The 18,247-nt window shown below is 56.2% G+C and overlaps 9 protein-coding genes across 9 annotated transcripts; 5 read left to right on the top strand and 4 right to left on the bottom strand.

Annotated features, from left to right (window-relative positions):
* Positions 1-461: 461 nt before the first annotated feature.
* On the bottom strand, positions 462-719 carry B0H64DRAFT_314939 (uncharacterized protein; the record flags this gene model as incomplete). The annotated part of the gene is made up of 1 exon (XM_062800225.1): positions 462-719. A coding segment is annotated over one exon (258 nt), but the record flags the coding sequence as incomplete, so codon positions are not given.
* A 472-nt stretch (positions 720-1,191) lies between these two features.
* Positions 1,192-1,951, bottom strand: B0H64DRAFT_21271 (uncharacterized protein). The gene is made up of 2 exons (XM_062799459.1): positions 1,546-1,951; positions 1,192-1,486 (listed from the first exon to the last, which is right to left on the bottom strand). Exons 1-2 carry the CDS (start codon positions 1,756-1,758, stop codon positions 1,325-1,327), a joined length of 375 nt encoding a protein of 124 aa, XP_062664221.1. The 5' UTR covers positions 1,759-1,951; the 3' UTR covers positions 1,192-1,324.
* An 832-nt stretch (positions 1,952-2,783) lies between these two features.
* Positions 2,784-5,067, top strand: B0H64DRAFT_315335 (uncharacterized protein; the record flags this gene model as incomplete). Its single annotated transcript, XM_062800236.1, has 2 exons — positions 2,784-3,682; positions 3,735-5,067. The coding sequence occupies 2 exons, from the start codon at positions 2,784-2,786 to the stop codon at positions 5,065-5,067; spliced, it is 2,232 nt and encodes a 743-aa protein (XP_062664220.1).
* B0H64DRAFT_381594 (uncharacterized protein) lies at positions 5,057-5,450 on the top strand. Its single transcript, XM_062802814.1, has one exon. It carries the CDS (start codon positions 5,075-5,077, stop codon positions 5,369-5,371), a length of 297 nt encoding a protein of 98 aa, XP_062664219.1. The 5' UTR covers positions 5,057-5,074; the 3' UTR covers positions 5,372-5,450.
* Positions 5,451-5,509: 59 nt separating this feature from the next.
* Positions 5,510-6,522, top strand: B0H64DRAFT_470748 (uncharacterized protein). The gene has a single exon (XM_062807847.1). It carries the CDS (start codon positions 5,622-5,624, stop codon positions 6,450-6,452), a length of 831 nt encoding a protein of 276 aa, XP_062664218.1. The 5' UTR covers positions 5,510-5,621; the 3' UTR covers positions 6,453-6,522.
* Positions 6,523-7,770: 1,248 nt separating this feature from the next.
* B0H64DRAFT_21132 (uncharacterized protein) lies at positions 7,771-8,515 on the bottom strand. Its single transcript, XM_062799435.1, has one exon. It carries the CDS (start codon positions 8,362-8,364, stop codon positions 7,861-7,863), a length of 504 nt encoding a protein of 167 aa, XP_062664217.1. The 5' UTR covers positions 8,365-8,515; the 3' UTR covers positions 7,771-7,860.
* Positions 8,516-9,075: 560 nt separating this feature from the next.
* Positions 9,076-10,836, bottom strand: B0H64DRAFT_21152 (uncharacterized protein). Its single transcript, XM_062799441.1, has 6 exons — positions 10,667-10,836; positions 10,500-10,607; positions 10,267-10,407; positions 9,947-10,213; positions 9,341-9,899; positions 9,076-9,280 (listed from the first exon to the last, which is right to left on the bottom strand). The coding sequence occupies exons 1-6, from the start codon at positions 10,795-10,797 to the stop codon at positions 9,278-9,280; spliced, it is 1,209 nt and encodes a 402-aa protein (XP_062664216.1). The 5' UTR covers positions 10,798-10,836; the 3' UTR covers positions 9,076-9,277.
* A 2,642-nt stretch (positions 10,837-13,478) lies between these two features.
* Positions 13,479-16,136, top strand: B0H64DRAFT_369914 (uncharacterized protein; the record flags this gene model as incomplete). The annotated part of the gene is made up of 7 exons (XM_062802064.1): positions 13,479-13,565; positions 13,780-13,921; positions 14,331-14,452; positions 14,511-14,688; positions 14,951-15,068; positions 15,456-15,573; positions 15,768-16,136. 7 exons carry the CDS (start codon positions 13,479-13,481, stop codon positions 16,134-16,136), a joined length of 1,134 nt encoding a protein of 377 aa, XP_062664215.1.
* Positions 16,137-16,263: 127 nt separating this feature from the next.
* B0H64DRAFT_21126 (uncharacterized protein) lies at positions 16,264-17,351 on the top strand. Its single transcript, XM_062799432.1, has 2 exons — positions 16,264-16,758; positions 16,835-17,351. Exons 1-2 carry the CDS (start codon positions 16,588-16,590, stop codon positions 17,204-17,206), a joined length of 543 nt encoding a protein of 180 aa, XP_062664214.1. The 5' UTR covers positions 16,264-16,587; the 3' UTR covers positions 17,207-17,351.
* The last annotated feature ends 896 nt before the right edge of the window (positions 17,352-18,247 follow it).

The raw sequence follows: 18,247 nt of genomic DNA, 5'->3' as shown, positions 1-18,247 counted from the left end.
CGGCGGGGGGAGGAAGGGGGGTGGTTACGCGCAACGATGCAGCGGCATGCCGTCAGAACGGCCAGGATCTGCCAGGTCCGAATCTCAAGACGATATTTTAGCGTAGCGGGCGGGGGCATCTGTTCAACGGGCGGCAGTTTCGGAATTCAAAAAGAGCAACCTCGAACCTCGAACCGCCATAACAAGCCCGAAAGGGTGACCAGGCGCTGAGAAGACGGGGCCGAGCAGGAAGCTCAGAACTTAATGTCAGGATTAGGGGGCGGGGGACAAGTAAGTACTCGCTACAGGAAATTAAAATATACCATCAAGAGAATAAATGTACTGACTGGTAACTAGGATAACGACCCAGAGCACAATTCTGAAGGGCCTTATACTCCGCTTCATCGCCCTCCTCCTTTCCCTTCGAAATGATTACCACCGGCTCAGCTCCACGGCCGCTCGAAGTTCCGCTTCGGGCTTGGCTAAATCAACTGCGCCAACTCGCGGTGACCCGTATACTGGTCAAGCTCCACTGCCATGTCCTCGGAATGGAAGACGCGGGACGCACGCGTGCCGATGACAATGTAGTCGTCCCGTTTATCCTGGTCGAGGCCGGTCTCGTTGACGTGCCCGGCATACCGCAACAGCACGCTGTCCAGAACGATCCTTGCCACGCGTACGTTTCCGTCGTCAAAGAAGTGGACGTTCACGGACTGGTGGTGGGATCGCGCCACCAAGGTTCACGGTTTAAGCCCGCAGAAAAGGAGTGTGTGATGGTCAACAAATAAATTCAGGTACCTCTGGTCCCTCCCACCAGTCCTCCTTCCTAACACACCACCCGCCATCGCTGCTCTCCCCATTCGCGATGCCCTCGTTAAGGTGCCACACCATGTTCGTCATGCACCTGGAGATCGCCCGCCCGCGCACGCAGAGGCGGAGAGGCCGGACAGGCTTTCGCCCCCGGGGGCTTCTCATATTCCACCACCACCTCGCACGCTCGTACCCGCCCGAACTTGAGCTCGTCATCGAGACACTGGTGAAAGATCGGGCGGGTGGTAGCCAGACGGTCACATGAAGCATGTGTGCGCACGGCAAACTCCACCATGTATTAGCCCACCAGATGTATGCTTATCTCGACTCCGTTTCAGCCTCGCCGCCTTATCCAGCTGTCTCCAGACGCCATTACCACATGATAGCGAGACCCTTTATAAAACGCCGCACAGAAGGAAGAAAAAAAAGTAAAAAACAGCAAAAAAGGTGTCGGGGATAATGCAAAGTACATGAAGTCGAAAAGTACAGAGTGATGCTCTCCCACATGTCTCAGAGCCTGGAACTCGATCCGACATTAGGTGTCGATGTTGACAAAGCTGCTGCGCTTGCGTTGATCGATGCTGTGAGCTCGGCAAGTCGATCGGCTGCTGTTTTTTGCATCGGTTGCAACAACCTTTCTTGTACAGACGAGGTGTCGTAGATGTATCTCGACAGAACTGATGATGCTTGCGGCGCACTGATGGAAGATTAGTCTCTGCGTAGGTATCACAGGGTCGGGAACGGGGTGCGTCTTACCTGACGTTGGTTGAGCTGGTGAGTCTGTCCATGTTTGGTGCCCGGATTCAGGTTTCTGGTGTCCTCTGCAATTGACGTGTACGATTGTATATGCGTCTGACGGTGTGGCTCGGCCAAACAGCACAAGACAAGAAGAGTGGACTGCAAGTCTTCCGCGGAAAGAAGTGGAAGAAGTGGTGTTGATATTGCTTTGAGGATGGCAGTATCAATCATTCCGGCGCGAGGGGGGATTGCGTTTTTGTAGCCAGGAATAACCGGCAGTGACCAGCAGTGACTGAGTGCAGTGACTGGCGCCGGCCAGATTTCGAGATTCCGATCCTGAGACCCGGCCCCGGGGTGGGCCCCAAGCCCCGACCTCCGGTGAACGCCCGGCTTCCGATTCCGGATCCCGGAGCCCAGAGGAAGGCGGCCGGATCTTGAATTCTGGAATCCAAGACCTAAACCAATCACATTGGATTTCTTCGGCTTGGGTGCCTTGGAAGCGACATGACAGACCATGGCGTTGCCTTTCAACCAACCAGATCCGTCCTCGAGGCAGTCCATGCAGGGGTTCAGCTCCTCCCCTGGACCCCCCCCTGAGCGTGCCGCACGCCTACTGCGAGAGCCTCGCGAGGCCTCGGTCCGCAGTTTGCGACCCATTCTCGCTGACTTCCCCCCCATTTTGCGATGTGACGTACGTTAGCGCCGTCCTTTTCGATTCCTCTCCTCCACGGCGGTTTCCATTTTCTCTTTCTTGTCTGTCGTCGTTTTGCTGGCCACGTTCACTACCTAGGCACGTTCGCATTCCTTACCCTTACTGTCTTTAATCGTTGCTTCAAGCAACACCCACACTCATTTTAATGGATACTTTGAACCATGTTACCGGGATTCGCCCAGGCCGATCCTGTTCCCTCGGTTCCCGCTCACTGCAGTGGATTCCGGAAAAAGGCAGACATCATGACGAACCACATCATGCTGGGTTCATGCAGGCGTCCGCTGGACGGCGCCATGCCGACGCAAGCATCAATGCATATAACGACCAATCTCGGCCGTACCTGTTGGGGTCAAAACCCCCACCACTCAGTCCACGATGCTTTAGTCCCGTGCCCTCACAGGTCAGCACCCCGACGGCCTCTTCTTTTGGACCCCTCTCGTCCCGCAGTCATCCGTCAACGGTACAAACGTCACCTCCCCCGACTGCAACGTTCTGTCATAGCAGAGAATCAACATTGGACCTAGACGCTGGACCACCGGCACAGATGCACGAGCTCAGGGCCCTCAGTGCCTTGCTGGAGGAGACTTCGATTTCCTCCCCTTCGGCTGGTGGGCAACATCGACGCGGGTCTGCCAGTCTCGACGTGTCCAAGCTTAATCGTCACCGGCGTGTCTACTCGAAGGACCTTTCTCGTTGGCATCGCAATGCCTCATGGATCCAAGATGTATCCCAGCCTTCGGAGTTTAGCTCAGCGGAGGACGAGGATGAAGACCTCCGTCAATACCGGCAAGACGCTGAGGTCATGCTGCCAGACGTCGAGGTCACGCTGCCAGGCGCGGTCAAGGCAAGGGCACTTACAACAACAGGTCCCTCAATCACCACCGGCACGGATGAAGTTGATCCCACTGCGCCCCTGTCAGAAGCCCATGACGCCCCTGAGCTCGATTCCGATGGGGATAGCAATCTGCAAGCTGATAGAGTTGCCAAAGACCTTCTCAACACCGAGTTTGACGTCTTCCTCGGTTCTTCAGAGCCACCGCGGGAGGTAGTCCAGGCCGTGTGCAAGTGCCTGGAAGAAATATCGCTCTCGATTCGGTCCGCTCGCAGCATAGGTGTACTTCCACCAGTCACAACGGCAACACAATCAACCGAGTCGGCTAGCCCCGGGTCGTTTGGTTACCCCTCCCAGCAGAAAGGGAGGAGATCAGGGGGCAACCAAAAGAAACGCCCCATGGGGTACCAAGGGGATGATGACGAAGAGTTTCAGGACGACGAAGGCGAAGATGGATTCGGTGTGGCCGGCCGCAACGATGCAGGCCATCGAAAGAGGCCAAAGGTCGAACAATACCCATGCCCTTTTCGTAAGAGGAGCCCGTACAAATTCAACTGCCGCGAGTGGGAATTCTGTGCGAAAGCCCCGTTCAAGACCATGTCGGAACTCAAGTAAGTACCTTTTACCCAACTCCAAGTTACACCGCCGCTAACAGACACCCAGAAAGCACATCATCAAGTACCACCAGCAGCAACACGAGGCACTGGCCTATGTTTGCCCGAGATGTCACATGGGTTTTATTCGAGCCGAAGAGTTTAAGGCTCATCTGATGGCCCCGCGTGACGACGTTTGTGACGTGAAAGAGGGCCCGACTCCCCCCTCAGAGGTCGTTGGCATCGCTCCCAGCATGATAGAGAAGCTCCGCAGCCGAATGGAACATTTCGACTGGGACAAGCTGTGGCGTGCGTTATTCCCTGACGACCTCGACGTCCCCGACCCAGACTTTGAACCGGTCGTGGAACTCCATGAAGTCAACCACGAATACGGCGCCCTCTTACCAGAGTTCCGCAACAGCCTCTTTTCTATCCTCACCACCTTGCTACCGGGCACTGATGTGGCCCATCGCGATCTCCGTCAACGTCTCAACGACAACCTGGACCGTCTTTTCAGCGAGTTCTTCGCAACGACTTTCAACAGAGCACGAACACACGCAGCGGGGAGCCCAACAAGCCCACAGGTTCAGCGGGCTGGAACCGACACCCCAAGCCCAGCACCGTCACAGGCCGCCTCCGTCTCCAACTCACGACCTCCGTCCCTAGCCAAGACCACCAACCCGCGTCGCACCATCCTCCCTAACCCGGCCCACCGCCTCAGCACCTGGTCCTCCACCGACACCTCATCCTCCTCGGCGCGATACTCAACTAGTACCGCCACCACCAGCTTAGGCCAGTCCAACCGCGAGTCCATGGTCTCCGACATCTCCAGCCAAGGCAGCCTAAACAACAACATCCCCCAACTCCCACCGACCCCCATCCACCACCACCACCGTCTCCAACACTCCTTCCCCAGCATGCACGCCCAAATCCCCCTTCGCGAACCCTCGCACTCCACCGGCCCAACAAACCCGCCCCACCGCCGACCCCGACCCACTACCCAATCCCCGCTCCTCCAAGAACTCACCCTCACAACGACAACCACCACCAACCCCCCACACAAACGCCACGCGGAGCCGAGCCCGGCACAGCCCATGGTCATGACCACGACCTCCGGTGCGGGTGTGAGGGATCCGCATGACTCAGCCGTGAGTGATCTCGACTTGGAAGGATGCTGCTTCAAGTGCCTCGGCGTCGGCGACGGGCTGTGCCGGTGCGCGGTTGGCGGTGGGGAGCTGCCGTTTGTAGGCGGTGCGGCGGCCGGTTATGGGCTGGGTGATGGTGCTCGTGGTGGGCATGAGGTGTATGGTCGGGATTTGCAGGGGGGTGAGGGGTATGTGTTCGATTTGGAGGGGTTGGGGCCGGATGGGTTGGGGGAGGTTATGTTGGGGGGGCGGTTTTAATGGGTGTATGGGGGGTGTGGGATGGGGTTTGCTTCCGGTCGTGGGTGGGGGTTTAATATCTGTTTTGTTGTTTTGTTTATTTATCTCTTGTTGCTCTCGCCTTGCTCTTCTAGGAAGAGAGGGCAGAGAGATACGGCCCTCGACATGGCGCTGGCTCGCTCTGGAAGGGTTTAATTGTTGGATGATGTACGATGACAGGACGATGGGATGTTTAGGGTGTAATGCAGAATATACTGTCACTGTATCCGGAAACGGCGGCCTTCCGAATCGGGTATGGTACTCCGTCAGATTCGCGGCTTTCTAAGCAGTATTCTTGTTGGATAGAGTGGCGGACCTGTTTGTGGGCGGGTCGAGGAATCAGAAAACGGTATAAGTACCACCTACTTCGTATACTCCGTACCTACCTCTCTCTCCCCGAACCATGCTTTTCATTCCCTAGTACTCCAACCTCGTGCAATCCGGTCAAGAATAACAACCATAAAAGAATAACGCAGCAACACGACCACAGAGGATATAGCCCATTCTCGCAACCTCCCTACCCCCAATTCACAAAAATGACCTCCCTAACAAACAACCCCCCCCAACCCCCCTACCCCACCCACGCCGCCCTCGAAGCAGCCAAACAATTCGTCTCCCACACCCCCAACGGCCTCAAACTCCTCTTCTGGCCGCTCAACGCCGACACCAGCCCAGCCCTCGAAACCAGCGGCCTGGCGGTCATGGCCGCGGGGCCAAAACACCCGGACCCGGACGTGCGCACCCCTTACTACGACGCGGCCGCGGGCGCGTGGCACCCCGTTTCCCAGCGGCCCATCAGCGAGCCGCGCGTGTCCGAGATTGTGGTGAGGAGTTGGGACGTGAGTGACTGGGCGAGGAGCTGGAGCGAGTTGCATCGGGAGTGTGCGGATGGGGGGTTTGAGGTTGCGGCGGCGGAGAGGGGGGAGGGGTGGGTGGAAGGGGGGTGTCGTGGTTGTGGTGCGGTGAGGCCGCCGGTGCCCGAGGGGGATGTTAGTGTTGTGGTGAGGGGGACGGGTGGGGTCGGTGAGGGTGAGGGTGAGGGTGGTGGTTATGTCACGGTCCACGACTACGTTTCGACGGTGCACCCTTGGCTCGTGGGCCTGCGGGGGGGCATCCTCGGCGCGGTGGGAACGACGAGCGGCAATAACGCCCCCCTGCCCGCGCAGACGGAGTTGATGGTTAGCTGCAGATTGATGGACAAGCTGAGGGTGGAGGAGCGGGAGGATTGGTTCCGGAACGCTGGGAAGAAGCCCTCGCCGGGTTCGAGTCTAGGCGAGCTGTCGGGGCCGAGAGTGGAGGCCCATCTTGGTTCCTTTGCCGGGCTGCCTTCATTTATGCTGCAGCCGAAAGGACCCAGGAGGGAATGAATGATAGTATAGGTACCTACATACAGTACATCCATTAGCTGCCGTTTACGGTTTATCCAAGCCACTCTCTCTACTACCTCTAGTATTACTACATCAGTAACATGACTACATCTTGGCCGTCGCCGTTGCCGACGCGCAATACGCGCTCCCATACGCAATGACAGTGCTAGCAACCGCCGTCCCGCACGCGCCGTTGGAGCAGTCGCGCAATCCATACCCAAAATTGGCATTCTCGCACAGGCACGCCGCGTCCTGCTCGCTAGCGCACCCAAGCTCCGAGTACTGCGCCAGCATGTTGTTGAAGCACAACTGGCCGCACGAGGGGAGAGCGCTGAAGGCGGAAGAGATGCTGGTCGTGCACTCTGTGCTTGTGGTTTATGTCGGTTTGGTTGTGGTCTGCGACGTGGACGTGGACGTCGGGCGGGCGGAGCTCGTGGTCGTGCTTGTCGTGCTGGCCGTCGTCACATGGGCAGAGGATGAACTGGAAGACGAGCTCGTCGACGAGGAGGAGGTAGCTGACGTGCCAATAGCGCTGCATGTCCCAAATAGCGGTTGGCTGTATACATATAAGCTCATGTATCAGCTACTCGAACCCCTCATGGACACGGCGTAAGGGCTCAAGTAGCCCGGTGGTATAGTTAGCGATGCTGGTCGCCGTATCTCTGTCGTATTTCGCCCGGATATAGGCCACGTTCCCGGCCGGCATCTGGTCCCGGGGGTAGGTAATGGTGTCGTCGAGTAGAGTGATCTCCGTTACGGTGTTGATGCGGAAACTGACGGTGAGGATCTGCCGGACAATCTGAAAACCCTTGACGCCGGTGGGATCCTCCTTGGAGCGGTCGGCGTCCCATGTATGCAGGGAGGCTGGAGAAGCTGCCCCTTAACCCCTGATTTGAATATCTATTTCAGCAAGGTAGCGCGGTCGGGGCGGCTTAACCCATCCAGGTACCAAAGGATGTATTCGGTCATAATGTGATTGTTCTGCGCCACCACGGCTAAGGGGGAGAGGGAGTTTGGAGTCCCACGGGCAAGATCCCTTCTAGTCCCGGCCGTATCAACTAAGAAAGGGATGGTGGTTGCTGTCCCTTTACAGACGACAAGGTGAGCTGGTTGCAGGGGGGTGCTTGTCAGCGTCGCCTCTAAAAACAGCCTTCACCTAGTAAGGGGATCGGAAGCCTCGTAGGGGAACTTCATAGGGGCGATATGTACCGCAGACGGGGTAAACAATGGAGCTATCCTCGAGTCCACCGAGGCTTCCTTGAACCGCGCCGCCCACCCACTTACGAATCATCAGAGAACACAGCGCCGGAAACAAGAGTTTCTAGAGATAAGTTGGATATCCTATTTTAAGTGATTATTTACGGTTAAAGAACGTCATGAAGCCAATCCGCAACACACCGCTTTTGATCTAACGGAGCGGTACATAATACCAAAAAGGCAGAGGGAGCTCGGAGAACAATGAATGAGGGCCCCCGTCGGCGGTAAAGCACAGTGACTTTGCCCAAAACAAACAACAACATCCAACTCTGCCTCCTCGCCGGGGTGGGGACTCACCCAACTCGACGAGGATGGCCAAGCATAACATTACCCAAGTCCCCACGATCCCTTGAATCACGCCTGATACCCAGTCGGAAGCAGTCACCCCCCCGCAGACAGACAGGATCATGGTGTAACCCAGAACCCGAAACCGCGCAATAGACACGGAGACTCTAGACAGACCCGTGGTGTTCGACGTGCCAAGAGCCAAAATATTGCAAGCAAGCGAAGTGGTGGTGTAGCCAATGCACGCGTACATACCATGCCCAAGCCGCTCCACGGTCAAGCCATTGGATATCACACCAGAGCTTTTCCATGACCAAGTATTCGTTGATAATACGCCAAAGCCGCTCCGCTCCGCTCCATAACCAAGCATTGATGCCACCTCAAGCCAGGCGTGCAGGCCCGCGAGTGAGGAGCGAAGCAGCCCCCTTGGGGTACCGCACGACCCAAGATAGCACGCACTAGAATAAAACTATCGGTAAGCGTTGTATTGCGTCAGCAAAGCACTCAACACATAACCCACCCATATTTCAGGTGGTTGACAGAGCGCGGCATAAACCAAAGCGACAGGAACAGGCATAGCACAAGCAAGAACACGCAAAAACTTAATGATAGAATAGCATTGCGCCAAAAGTAATAAGCGCCCCCCAAATACTGGCCATAAATGAAGTCGCCTCAGGACCGACGAGGACCGAAGGGCCGCACAAGGCAGGAAAAGTCCAAGCAAGCATGTCCAGATACCCCCGGGAAAAGAATCTTTGAAGATATCTCTCCTCGCCAGAGTTCCGAGCCAAATGGGTCAAAGACGCCGAGATCCTTTACCCGCCGGCTGTTCCCCCTTGATTTCCCGCCGGGCTGACCCCGGCACTGTAAACTGGCCATGTAGACCGCGGGGACGAACGAAACGAAAGTGACGCCTGCTGTTGCTACGCGAGCGGCAGCGGGCAGATGAAAAAGAAAAAAAGAAAAAGGAAACTCAATGAAAACGAGAAACGATTTGCTCAGCCAGCCATCATCCTATCCGTTCCTCATGTGACTCGTCATGAGAGAGCATGCCGCCGAGAAAGCCAAGTAGACGACTAGCGGTACCGGAAAACGCCGAGCAATGCCCCAGAAAGACAAAGCAAGAGATGGTGAAAACCAGACGAGGTCCAGGACAGGGAAGAAGAGCAGCCAAGTTTGAAACTGTCAACCCCTCGATGATGCTTTTCCGAGACCGTTACACCTTTACCTTTCCCCCCGAACTCCGTGCGCAGAACGACTTAATGATGAGCTCAGAACGAAAGTTACTGCCGATGGTCGTTAGCACATTACTCTCATTGGGTTCGAACGGGAGAGCGGCAACTTACGGCCATGGGGCCAGGAGGGGGGCCCTGGGTGGGGTTGCCGCCAAAGGGAGGAGGACCGCCGTAGGGGCCACCAGGACCAGGAGGACCGCCGTGGGGAGGCATGCCGCCGCCCATGTAATGGGGAGGGGGCGGAGCCGGGCGGTAGGGGGTGCCGACACCCGAGTTGTTCTGGGAACGACCCCAGGAGAGGCGGACGCGCGAGTTTCCGATGGGGTAACCCTGCATCTGATTGATGGCCATCTCGGCGGCATGGCGATGGACGAACTGCACGAAACCGCAGCCTTTGCCGGGAGGGATTTTGACGTAGGTAATCTCCCCAAATCCATGGAAGAACGAGCGAAGCTCATCCTCAGTGACGTAGCCAGATAGGCCACCAACGAACACGGTGGTGTTGTTGGGGTCCGTGAACTGGTTCATGGGCTGCATGGGGTTGAACGGAGCGCCTTGCCCGTAGAAGGCGGGATTTCCCCACATGGGGGCAGGATGACCAGGGACGGCCGGCATCATTTGATTACCGCCTTGGGCTTGGCCTTGGGCGTGGCCGCCATACTGATGCGAGCTGGGAAGTGTTAGTTTTTATCTTCTACCTAATAGCGGTCAACATACCGAGTCTTCGGGGTGGCCGTCGAGATGCGCATCGGGCGGTTGCCGCAGTAAACACCCTGCATCTCAACCAGCGCACGCTGCTGGTCCGATTCCTCGCCGAACCGGACGAACCCGTACCCACGGGATTGACCAGTCATCGCGTCGGTCATGATCTTCGCGGACTTGCACGACGGGAACCGAGTTTGAAAGAGGGAGACTAAAACAAACTCGTTTACCTCGGGGCCGAGGTCGCCAACAAAGATGCTAAATTCTGGCCCTCGGTCGTCGCTATAAGTTTCGTTAGCAGGAGCCCAAGACAATATTAGGAGTACAAGTCATACCGTCTATCCACAAGACCGCCGCCAGACGCCCAGTTAAGCTTGAAAACCCGGGTGGAGTTGGGCACCGGTGTTCCATTGAGATTCAAAGCCTTGTGGGCCGCCTCGGGGGTCGCAAATTCGACGAAACAATATCCGGCATTGCTAACAGGGTGTCAGGTTAGCAGGTAAAGAATGGCGATGGGTTTGTAGGGCGCCGTCAGGTGATGTGATGCCCAATGAGAAGATAGACATACCCGGAGTTGCGATCACGGATAACCTTGACTTGCACATCCTCGTTGAGAACGGTCTGGCAAACGTTCTTGATGAAAGTTTCATCCATCCAGCCCTCCATCTCACCCATCCTAGCATGGTTGTTAGCCGGTTGATGTATCGGACAAACGGGATAGCAATTCTGACATACCACAAAGTCTTGGCTGCTTCGTTCGAAGCGGGCATGGGCGCCGGAGGGGCGAAGTTAGCATCGCCATTGCCGTTCATGTTTGAGCCGTTGGTGGCAGCGCCCGGGGGGCCGGTAGCGGTATAATCAGCCATGATTGCTACCAATAGTATTAGCTTAATCCAACGATCGCGGTTGGACAAGGACAAAAGCGTGAGGATGACCGGGGTTCCGAGGGCGAACCAAGCGTGCTTCACGTAGATTATGTTGGGAAACTCGAGGATAAAACAGAGCGATCCCAGGAACTGACGATGCGCGCCGTGAAAGATTTGGAGAAAGCAGAGAAAATCAAGAAGCGATACAGATGCGTATGAAAAGCGAGAACTTACTCGTAGTTGTTGGAGAAACGATCGTCGAGTTAACGAAATGGTGCTTGAAAGGCTGTAGGAGCCGGTAATGGTTAATGGAATCGCTCGCGCGAAGGCAGAGGAAGATTGAAGTGGGAAACGCAGAGAACTCGAAGAACGATGGTGGAGGGGAGGAAGAAGGAAGGTGGGCAGAGAGCACAGGATGGGGAGGTTAAATAGATCGAGAGGCGAGGCCCTGAGGGCAGGTGATAGGATAGAGGTAGGATGGTAGTTGAGATGGTTTCACGTGACCTCGGCCGGAGTACTCGCCGAACAACAATGAATCATTGTAATAGTTCGGATGGGTGTTCCATAGGCTGCCACGTCAAACCTCGATGCAAGTTATGCTGCGCCTATTGCCCCCCAAAAACGAGACGACCAGGGTAAGTAGAAAAGAGGTTGGAAGATGTCATGTGAACTTCCACAGAATCATCCCTCTATTATTGTGCACCTGATCGCTGACGGTCCCCTCCATCTCATTCTGCATTTAATCCCTGACTGTGCTCAAAGGATAATGCGGAAACGAGGCAGGAGTTGAGGAGGCGATCGCTGACCCTTGCCCCAAGCCCTGAGGCACCAAGTGAGGCATATGGGGAATTTGAGAGAATGTGATGGAGAGAAAGACGAGAATCATATTTTTCAGTGTGCAGGTTTAACAGAAATGGAAACTGAGACTTACCTAGCAACGTTCCACTAGAAAGAGATCAACGTCGATTAATATGCCTATCAACACGTCAGGATTCGGAACAAACAGTAGCCAAGGAGGAACGACAGCCAGGCTTTGGAATCTGGACGGCCACCCTCTGAAATGTGCAAGGCGGGGCAACTTTTCCCCCCAACCCAGGTGGCAAAACAGCCCTCGACAAGGATGATGCATGCTTGAATTCTCCCCACTCAAGGCGAGAGAGGTGCTGGGGCAAACGGGTTGGGAAGGCCACTTGCAAACCCAGGAGGTGAAATGGAAGGGGTAGTCGGGCAGATCGAGACAGTGACAAGAGAGGCAACGTACGGCGGAGTTTATCACGACTCGTGGCTTGGTAAAGCACAGAAAGAGGAGAATGGCGATCGGTTGAAATGTTCGCTGCAAACCTAGGATATCCGTACCCGTTAGCAACTATTGTGACGAGCTTCGACATGAACTGCGGAAGAACACAAGGAAACCCAGGCTGCGTTAGATGACGGCGGCTTCTCGACTGCTGAACAGCCGAAGCCTCGCGGCCGTAGCTTAGGGTTGCCAAGCTCAGCTGTGAAGGCTACCGTCTGAGCGAGTAGTCGGAGCGCTGCTCTAGGCTCTGTCCGCATGCCACCGTGCCCAAGGCCACCCTTCTCGCCGCGTGCTCAGTACCATGGCCAAAGGCATAGGACCACGGCCGAGCGAGCCCGTTCCCACGTCGCTATAGTGGTACAAGAGACTGCAAGGTCGGCAATTACGTCGGTTCTGACGAAAAGGACTCGGGGTGGTCTTCCGGAATGACGCAAGGCGCGCAGTCTTGACTCTCAGACCCCCCTCCCAACTACGGCCGTGCGTAAGGCGACCAGAGAAGCCGGCCCCGCCCGCCGAAGAGAAATAAAGGAACGACTTACCGATCGAGCCAGGGCAAGGGCAAGGTAATGTTGCCGGGAGGTGTTTTGGTATCCAGGATCCGAAGAGCAACTGCTGTGATTGACGCCTTGACGCCGTGAAACTCAGAGACCCCGAAGAGCAGTGTTCGAAGATGCGAAGAGATAGCGAGTTTTGGGCAAGTCCCCGCTAAGAGAAATGAGGTAAGGGCAAAAGTTTTCGAAGAAATATGGGAAGAGTAATGTTGAGCTCTCGAAGCGACGTCGAACGTTAGGTCCTGGCGAGGGTTCAAGAGTATTCGAAATAAACTCGCTCGGGATGTCCAGAAAGATGGCCCAACTCGAACCAAATGCAACCTGTTGTGAAAATCGTTAGCGGTTGACGAGAAGATACGTCGTCGTTGTGCAGCAAAACAAAGGAGCAGCCCGTGTTGCCAGGATTCAGGGGGAAGACGTTAGTTTGGAACTCGGAGCCACCAATGCCAGCGATGCTCGAGATTCGGCTTGACGTGCAAGCCCTGAAATCGCAGAATGCTTCGAAGAGATCGGGAAGAAGCGATCAAATATGATGCCGATCTTCCCTGGGACTCGGGGACCAGAGCGAAAAGGCCAATTAAGGAGGCTCCGTCGGTCGATAGCAAGACCGCTAAAACACCGCTATGCTGCTAGCTCGCGGTACGAGGAAGATGCGTCGTACTGGCAGTACGCACGTAACCGCGGGAACCTCTCAGTGAAGCAAGGAGAACCACAAGCTCCAGAAGCTCGGCGCGTCCCCGTAAAAACAGCGTCGTTATCCGGCTCGTGGGATACCGACAATGTAATCCAGTGGGTCCAAGAACACCACTAGGCCACGATGGCGATATTGGAATATGGCCGGCGGACGGGCTCAGAACAACCCAGCGCACATTAAGCGCGTGTTCATGACAGGTTTCGAGACGAGGCGGAGACCGCAGGGTGTGAGTGGCGGCGGGAGGGCACCCGTCTAGAAAGACCTGTCCTGAGCTGGAGCAATCCCTGGGGAGGCCGACAAGAGGCGTCTGACCAAGGTTGCCCGCGGCGCGTTTCGCAGGTCCCAAGTGTTCCCTGAGCCACCCTACGACTTGACTGGACAATAAATTTCCCTGTCGTGCCTCCCACACCCAATAACCCGCCGCAGAGCGCACCATCCAGCTGTTAACCCCAAGCTTATGCCCAGGATCATTACTCATGGTGGGGGCGGAAGTCGAGGATGTGGGCCGCAACACGGTCTCGTCCCTCCTCATCGAGTCGACATCGCAGAGCATGCCGAAGCAATACTACCCCCAACAGCTCGGTGTGGCTCGAGTGTGCCAAGATGGTTGATTGAGGGTACATTTCCCTGTGGTTGTTGCAAGCCATCCGTACTTCGTGCCAGCCCATGATCTTTTGTGTCCAAGAAGGCCTAGCCGATTGTCACCCTTGGGTGATCTTTCCGGCGTCCAAAACCGAAGCGGGGGTTGTAAACACATGAGAGGCCCCAGCCGGTTCCTCGCGTTGAGCTGAAAGCGTATCATGATCGTGATTCCAGACGGCATCCTTGCAGCAATGCTCACACCAAGGCGCCGAAAAATTGGTTGCGGGAAAACCCCCTGATGTCCGAACCCCAACAGCGGGCCTGATAGAGGGGGATCCGACGAATTCGATTTCCATTTTCCATTCGGGGACTTCGCCGCAAGGCTGAGGTTCTTGCATCCGGCCTCTAGGATCAACCCGATATTTCCGGCCGAGGTTCGCTCCCACGAGTCCCAAGTGGTTGACAAAGAAGGCCAAGAGCACCGACAATGTCGATGTTATCGAGGAACCTCCTCCGCTGGTGATAATGAAGGTTGGGGGTCGACGGATTCCTCCATGAATGATCCATCGCGCCCCCTATCGAGCCCTAGACTCCAAGCCGCCTGAAGCAGTTCGATGAATCCGAATTTCCAAAGAACGACGGCGGTGGACTCCAGCGGGGGTTCGGCACATCGAGAATCACGAACGATTATACGGCGACTCGCGGATGGTGGATATTCGGGGATTCGGGGAGGTTACTAGAGTTCTCGCAGTTCGACGGTGGCAGAGGTGGGTTCGAGGGGGCGCATCGTGAACGAGAGTCGGGGAAGGGCGCAAGGAGTATCGTAGTCCAATCCATTATCCGGCACCGGCGGCCACCACTTAGACGGCCAAACCCAGCCACTCGTCACGAGCAAAGTCCCATTCCATCTTCCACCACGGCATCCGGCTCCGGTCCACGTCACTTGATCCCAGGCAAAATATCGAAGAGGGCACGACGGGTACAATTCACTGCGGGGATAGAACTTACTGTTACGGACTCGGCAACTAGAAACGCTCCTGGTCCTATTCACAAAACGGTTGACGCGCGATTATGGAGAGGACGCCAGGGCGAGGGGGGCGGACTCGTCTCGACTGCCGAAGAAGACTGCCGGAAGCAAGGACGCCAAGTGCGCAATGGCCGCAACGAACACAGCAAAAGGATGCTTTTTGAAATCGCAGCAGTACTGGGCGCAAGGAGAAAAAAAGCAGAGGAACACGCGGGGCGCGGGTGGTAGAGGGGTAGAAAAGAAAAGGAAAAAACAGAGCAGAGACTGAAGGGGCGCTGTGGAGAGAATCCAGTGTGCGAAGCAGATGGAAAACTGGGAAGGTGCCGAGCGTCTGGAGAGGAGAATTTGCCCGGCGAGTGGATTGGCAGGGTGGGGAAAGTCCAGCCCAAAGCGGCCGACCCAAGCGCAATGAATCGCGTCAGTTTCCCGGCCGCCCCTGCGCTGCAATGCACCCACCTGCGCAAAACCCACACCCCAGGCTGCCGCAATACGGAATACAACCTTGAGGTGCAAGCTCGCTGGCCGCTTCCTCCGGCGACTCCGTGCGACCGACGACACGGTGGATGAAGTCAACACCCGCGAGAAACCTACCGACACCCTTGCATCGTCCCGAACAGCCTGCACAGTACATAGTTCCGACGCGACGCGAAGTTATAGCCTAACTGGACCCTTCAAGCTGGGTTCATGTCGCCATCATCATTCAATACCAAAATTACCGTTACCATTCCGGCTACCGGAGCAAAAAAGGGCAGGCCAGAATCCGGAAAGACCTGACAGCCCGACTGGCCCCTCATTCAGTGTGTTTGTTACACGGCGCAGGCAAGCGCATGCCCGTACAGAGAGTACGACGGCCACTTCCGTCGGGAAGCCGGCCAAAAACTTCAATCAAAGGCTGAGAAGTTGCCAGCAAGCGTTCCGTGTCCAGACATCCATCCATTGCTCGACCGCCCTGTCCCCACTGCTGCAGCTTCCGACGGACCACAAGATCTGATGGCAATCGTTGTTGCTTCCCGCTCGGCGGCGGGGTGCACCCAGGACTCCCTCGTGGAGATCATGATGCGCAAGCAGAGAGCAAATTCTGACCGTGATAAGAGCACGCCCTGCCGTGTCGTCATTACATCGCCGCCGCTGAGATCAAATCTAAAACCACCAGAGCTCGAGGTCCAGCCGGAAGTGAAGTGCGATTGATACCGACCTAAGCTCAGTCTGATGACTGCCCCTCAATAGCGCCATTGGTTCGTTTTAGGTACGTGTACATCCCAAGTACGATTCACTCGCCACGAAATGCAAGGAATGCCAATCTTACCTGGCTTCCGGGTTGCGGCTCATGGCGGAATGTGACAGCTCTCGGGCATGCGACAATGGCTTTCTCTTCTCGACTGCTGCTCGAGGCGGCCGTTCTTTGTCATCTGTTTGGCGCCTCGACCGCAGCAAGACGGATATAAGCAGCCAATGTCTCGGACCGGGTCGCCACAAACCAGCGAAACCGCCCGCAGTTACCAGTCCAGCTGCCTTCACGTTCGAGACGGTGTCGTGTTGTTTCTTCAAGCGCTGCTCAGAAACACACTTCCCCACTCTCTTTAGGGCTCAGCAGGGGTAGCAGCTCGAAGCTGGAGACGCACAGACTGGAAGCTGTCGAATGATGCCGTCGAAGCTTTCCCACTGGTCAGCATCTGCCAGTCTCGCATTGAGCTCGGCCCAGTCGGACGTCATCGCAGTGTGGAGCAAATCGAGCTCATTCGGACGTCGGCACCGCCAGGGGATTTCTTTCGTCCCTTCGCCCCAACATTTGCGCTTTCTTGCAGCCGAGGTAACGTCGTCCTCCCATCATAGGAGTTGGCTCCTTGAGACAATCCGATGCTTGGGCACTTCCAATACGAATACAGGCCGCACACTCGCCCATCGCAATGGTCGGTGACTCCCTCTCGACCCCAGAACCTCAAGCACAGTCCAGATCTGTACACGTGATTATTCGTCGGCCCTGGGCGCCTGGGGCTGGATGTATGCATCTGTATGTATGTACACAGTACATGCAAGTCAACTGCACCCTTCCGATCACTTGCATGGACTTAGTCAACGAATCAGTCCGCTTCATCAGATCGTGCCGCCGGTGCGACCACTCACCGACGACAGTTGAGGCCAGACCGAGACCAGCTGCTTCCCCCTCAACTAGCCTCCCGTTGCCGCTGAACGATGTCGCTGTGGATTTCCTCACCCCCGGTGGCCCCCTCGATCCCCCTTGCGCATCTGGTCCGTGACACGTGGTGGTGGGCATCCGCCGCCTGAATGCCGTGCAGATCACCAAGATCTTGCTTACCATTGAGGAAGCCACTCCAAACAGATCATCAACGTTAATATTTACCCGTCCTCTAGATGCTACCAATTCCTTTTTTTTTTTTTTTGGTTGAAACCGTATGGCCAAGGTATATTGTTAAGGCTAGGAGTCTCTTACCAGTCAGCTCATTCCCCAGAATTCCCCTCGGTGGCTGCATGAGTCAGTCAAGGCAACAACGCGCCCCTCAAATCCCTAAGGGGGGCGTGTCTCTATCAATTGTGTGCTTGTCCATGCGTTTGTTCTGTGGCCGTCTTCTCGCTTTTATTCGCCGGGATGCCGATGGACGCGAATGCCGTCGCCATCATGTATGTACCATGTTCCGCACGTAAGGCAAAAGCAAGTCTCACCGTGCGTCGTGCTCCGTACAAGCGCGCCGTTTGACAACGTCAGCTCACGGACTCAGGCCAGGCCGGATTTGCCGGGGGCGTTCTCAATACCGTCTCTACCCTCTGGCCACGGTCCTTCAATGGATCGGAGTCGTCGGCGGTGTCAAGTCCATAACTGGACTCCCGTCTATGCTCGTTTTCCGCGCAACACACGGCCACAGCTCGCTGAGCCAACTTGTAGAGGGCTAACAAACAACCCGTCAAGTAACCGTAACGTTTCTCAGCGTTTGTCTCTACTTACTTGGGCATCAACGAGGCACAGCCCCTGCCACCGTGGTTGTTATTGCTTGCACGGCACCCAAATGCAGCGGTCCGATCGGCCAAGCAGCCGGAGCCGCACAGCAGCGATTAGGCTGCAGGGACCTCCGTCCCGGCCATTGGCGGCAGTTGATGGTGTGGTCCCGCCCTCAACCTCGTCACTTCCTTTTCTCCGTGGCAACCCGCCTTGGCCGCTAGTCCGGGGGGGGCTGTCAAGATTGAGGGGCATGTTGGCAATCGATGTCCCTACTGTGATAAAGCGATAGCGTTTTCGTGCCATAATTCGCCCATCGCGCAGTCACGAGAAGCATACCCGGTCA

This window comes from Chaetomium fimeti, assembly GCF_033439085.1.
Source record: "Chaetomium fimeti strain CBS 168.71 chromosome Unknown B0H64scaffold_1, whole genome shotgun sequence".
In the NCBI taxonomy this organism is placed as follows: Eukaryota; Fungi; Ascomycota; class Sordariomycetes; order Sordariales; family Chaetomiaceae; genus Chaetomium; species Chaetomium fimeti.
The sequence above is the reverse complement of the archived record's forward strand: the minus strand, read 5'-3'. Positions and strand labels throughout refer to the sequence as shown.

What these genes read in the sequence shown, in the direction of transcription:
- B0H64DRAFT_21271 (XM_062799459.1), bottom strand. Translation starts at nt 1,758, where the DNA reads ATGATTGATACTGCCATCCTCAAAGCAATATCAACACCACTTCTTCCA. An exon ending in ACCAGCTCAACCAACGTCAG is followed by an intron (nt 1,487 to 1,545) that starts GTAAGACGCACC and finishes ATCTTCCATCAG; the next exon opens with TGCGCCGCAAGCATCATCAG.
- B0H64DRAFT_381594 (XM_062802814.1), top strand. Translation starts at nt 5,075, where the DNA reads ATGGGGGGTGTGGGATGGGGTTTGCTTCCGGTCGTGGGTGGGGGTTTA.
- B0H64DRAFT_470748 (XM_062807847.1), top strand. Translation starts at nt 5,622, where the DNA reads ATGACCTCCCTAACAAACAACCCCCCCCAACCCCCCTACCCCACCCAC.
- B0H64DRAFT_21132 (XM_062799435.1), bottom strand. Translation starts at nt 8,364, where the DNA reads ATGCTTGGTTATGGAGCGGAGCGGAGCGGCTTTGGCGTATTATCAACG.
- B0H64DRAFT_21152 (XM_062799441.1), bottom strand. Translation starts at nt 10,797, where the DNA reads ATGGCTGATTATACCGCTACCGGCCCCCCGGGCGCTGCCACCAACGGC. An exon ending in GAAGCAGCCAAGACTTTGTG is followed by an intron (nt 10,608 to 10,666) that starts GTATGTCAGAAT and finishes CAACCATGCTAG; the next exon opens with GATGGGTGAGATGGAGGGCT. An exon ending in ACGGCCACCCCGAAGACTCG is followed by an intron (nt 9,900 to 9,946) that starts GTATGTTGACCG and finishes AACACTTCCCAG; the next exon opens with CTCGCATCAGTATGGCGGCC.
- B0H64DRAFT_21126 (XM_062799432.1), top strand. Translation starts at nt 16,588, where the DNA reads ATGATGCCGTCGAAGCTTTCCCACTGGTCAGCATCTGCCAGTCTCGCA. An exon ending in TGCGCTTTCTTGCAGCCGAG is followed by an intron (nt 16,759 to 16,834) that starts GTAACGTCGTCC and finishes ATACGAATACAG; the next exon opens with GCCGCACACTCGCCCATCGC.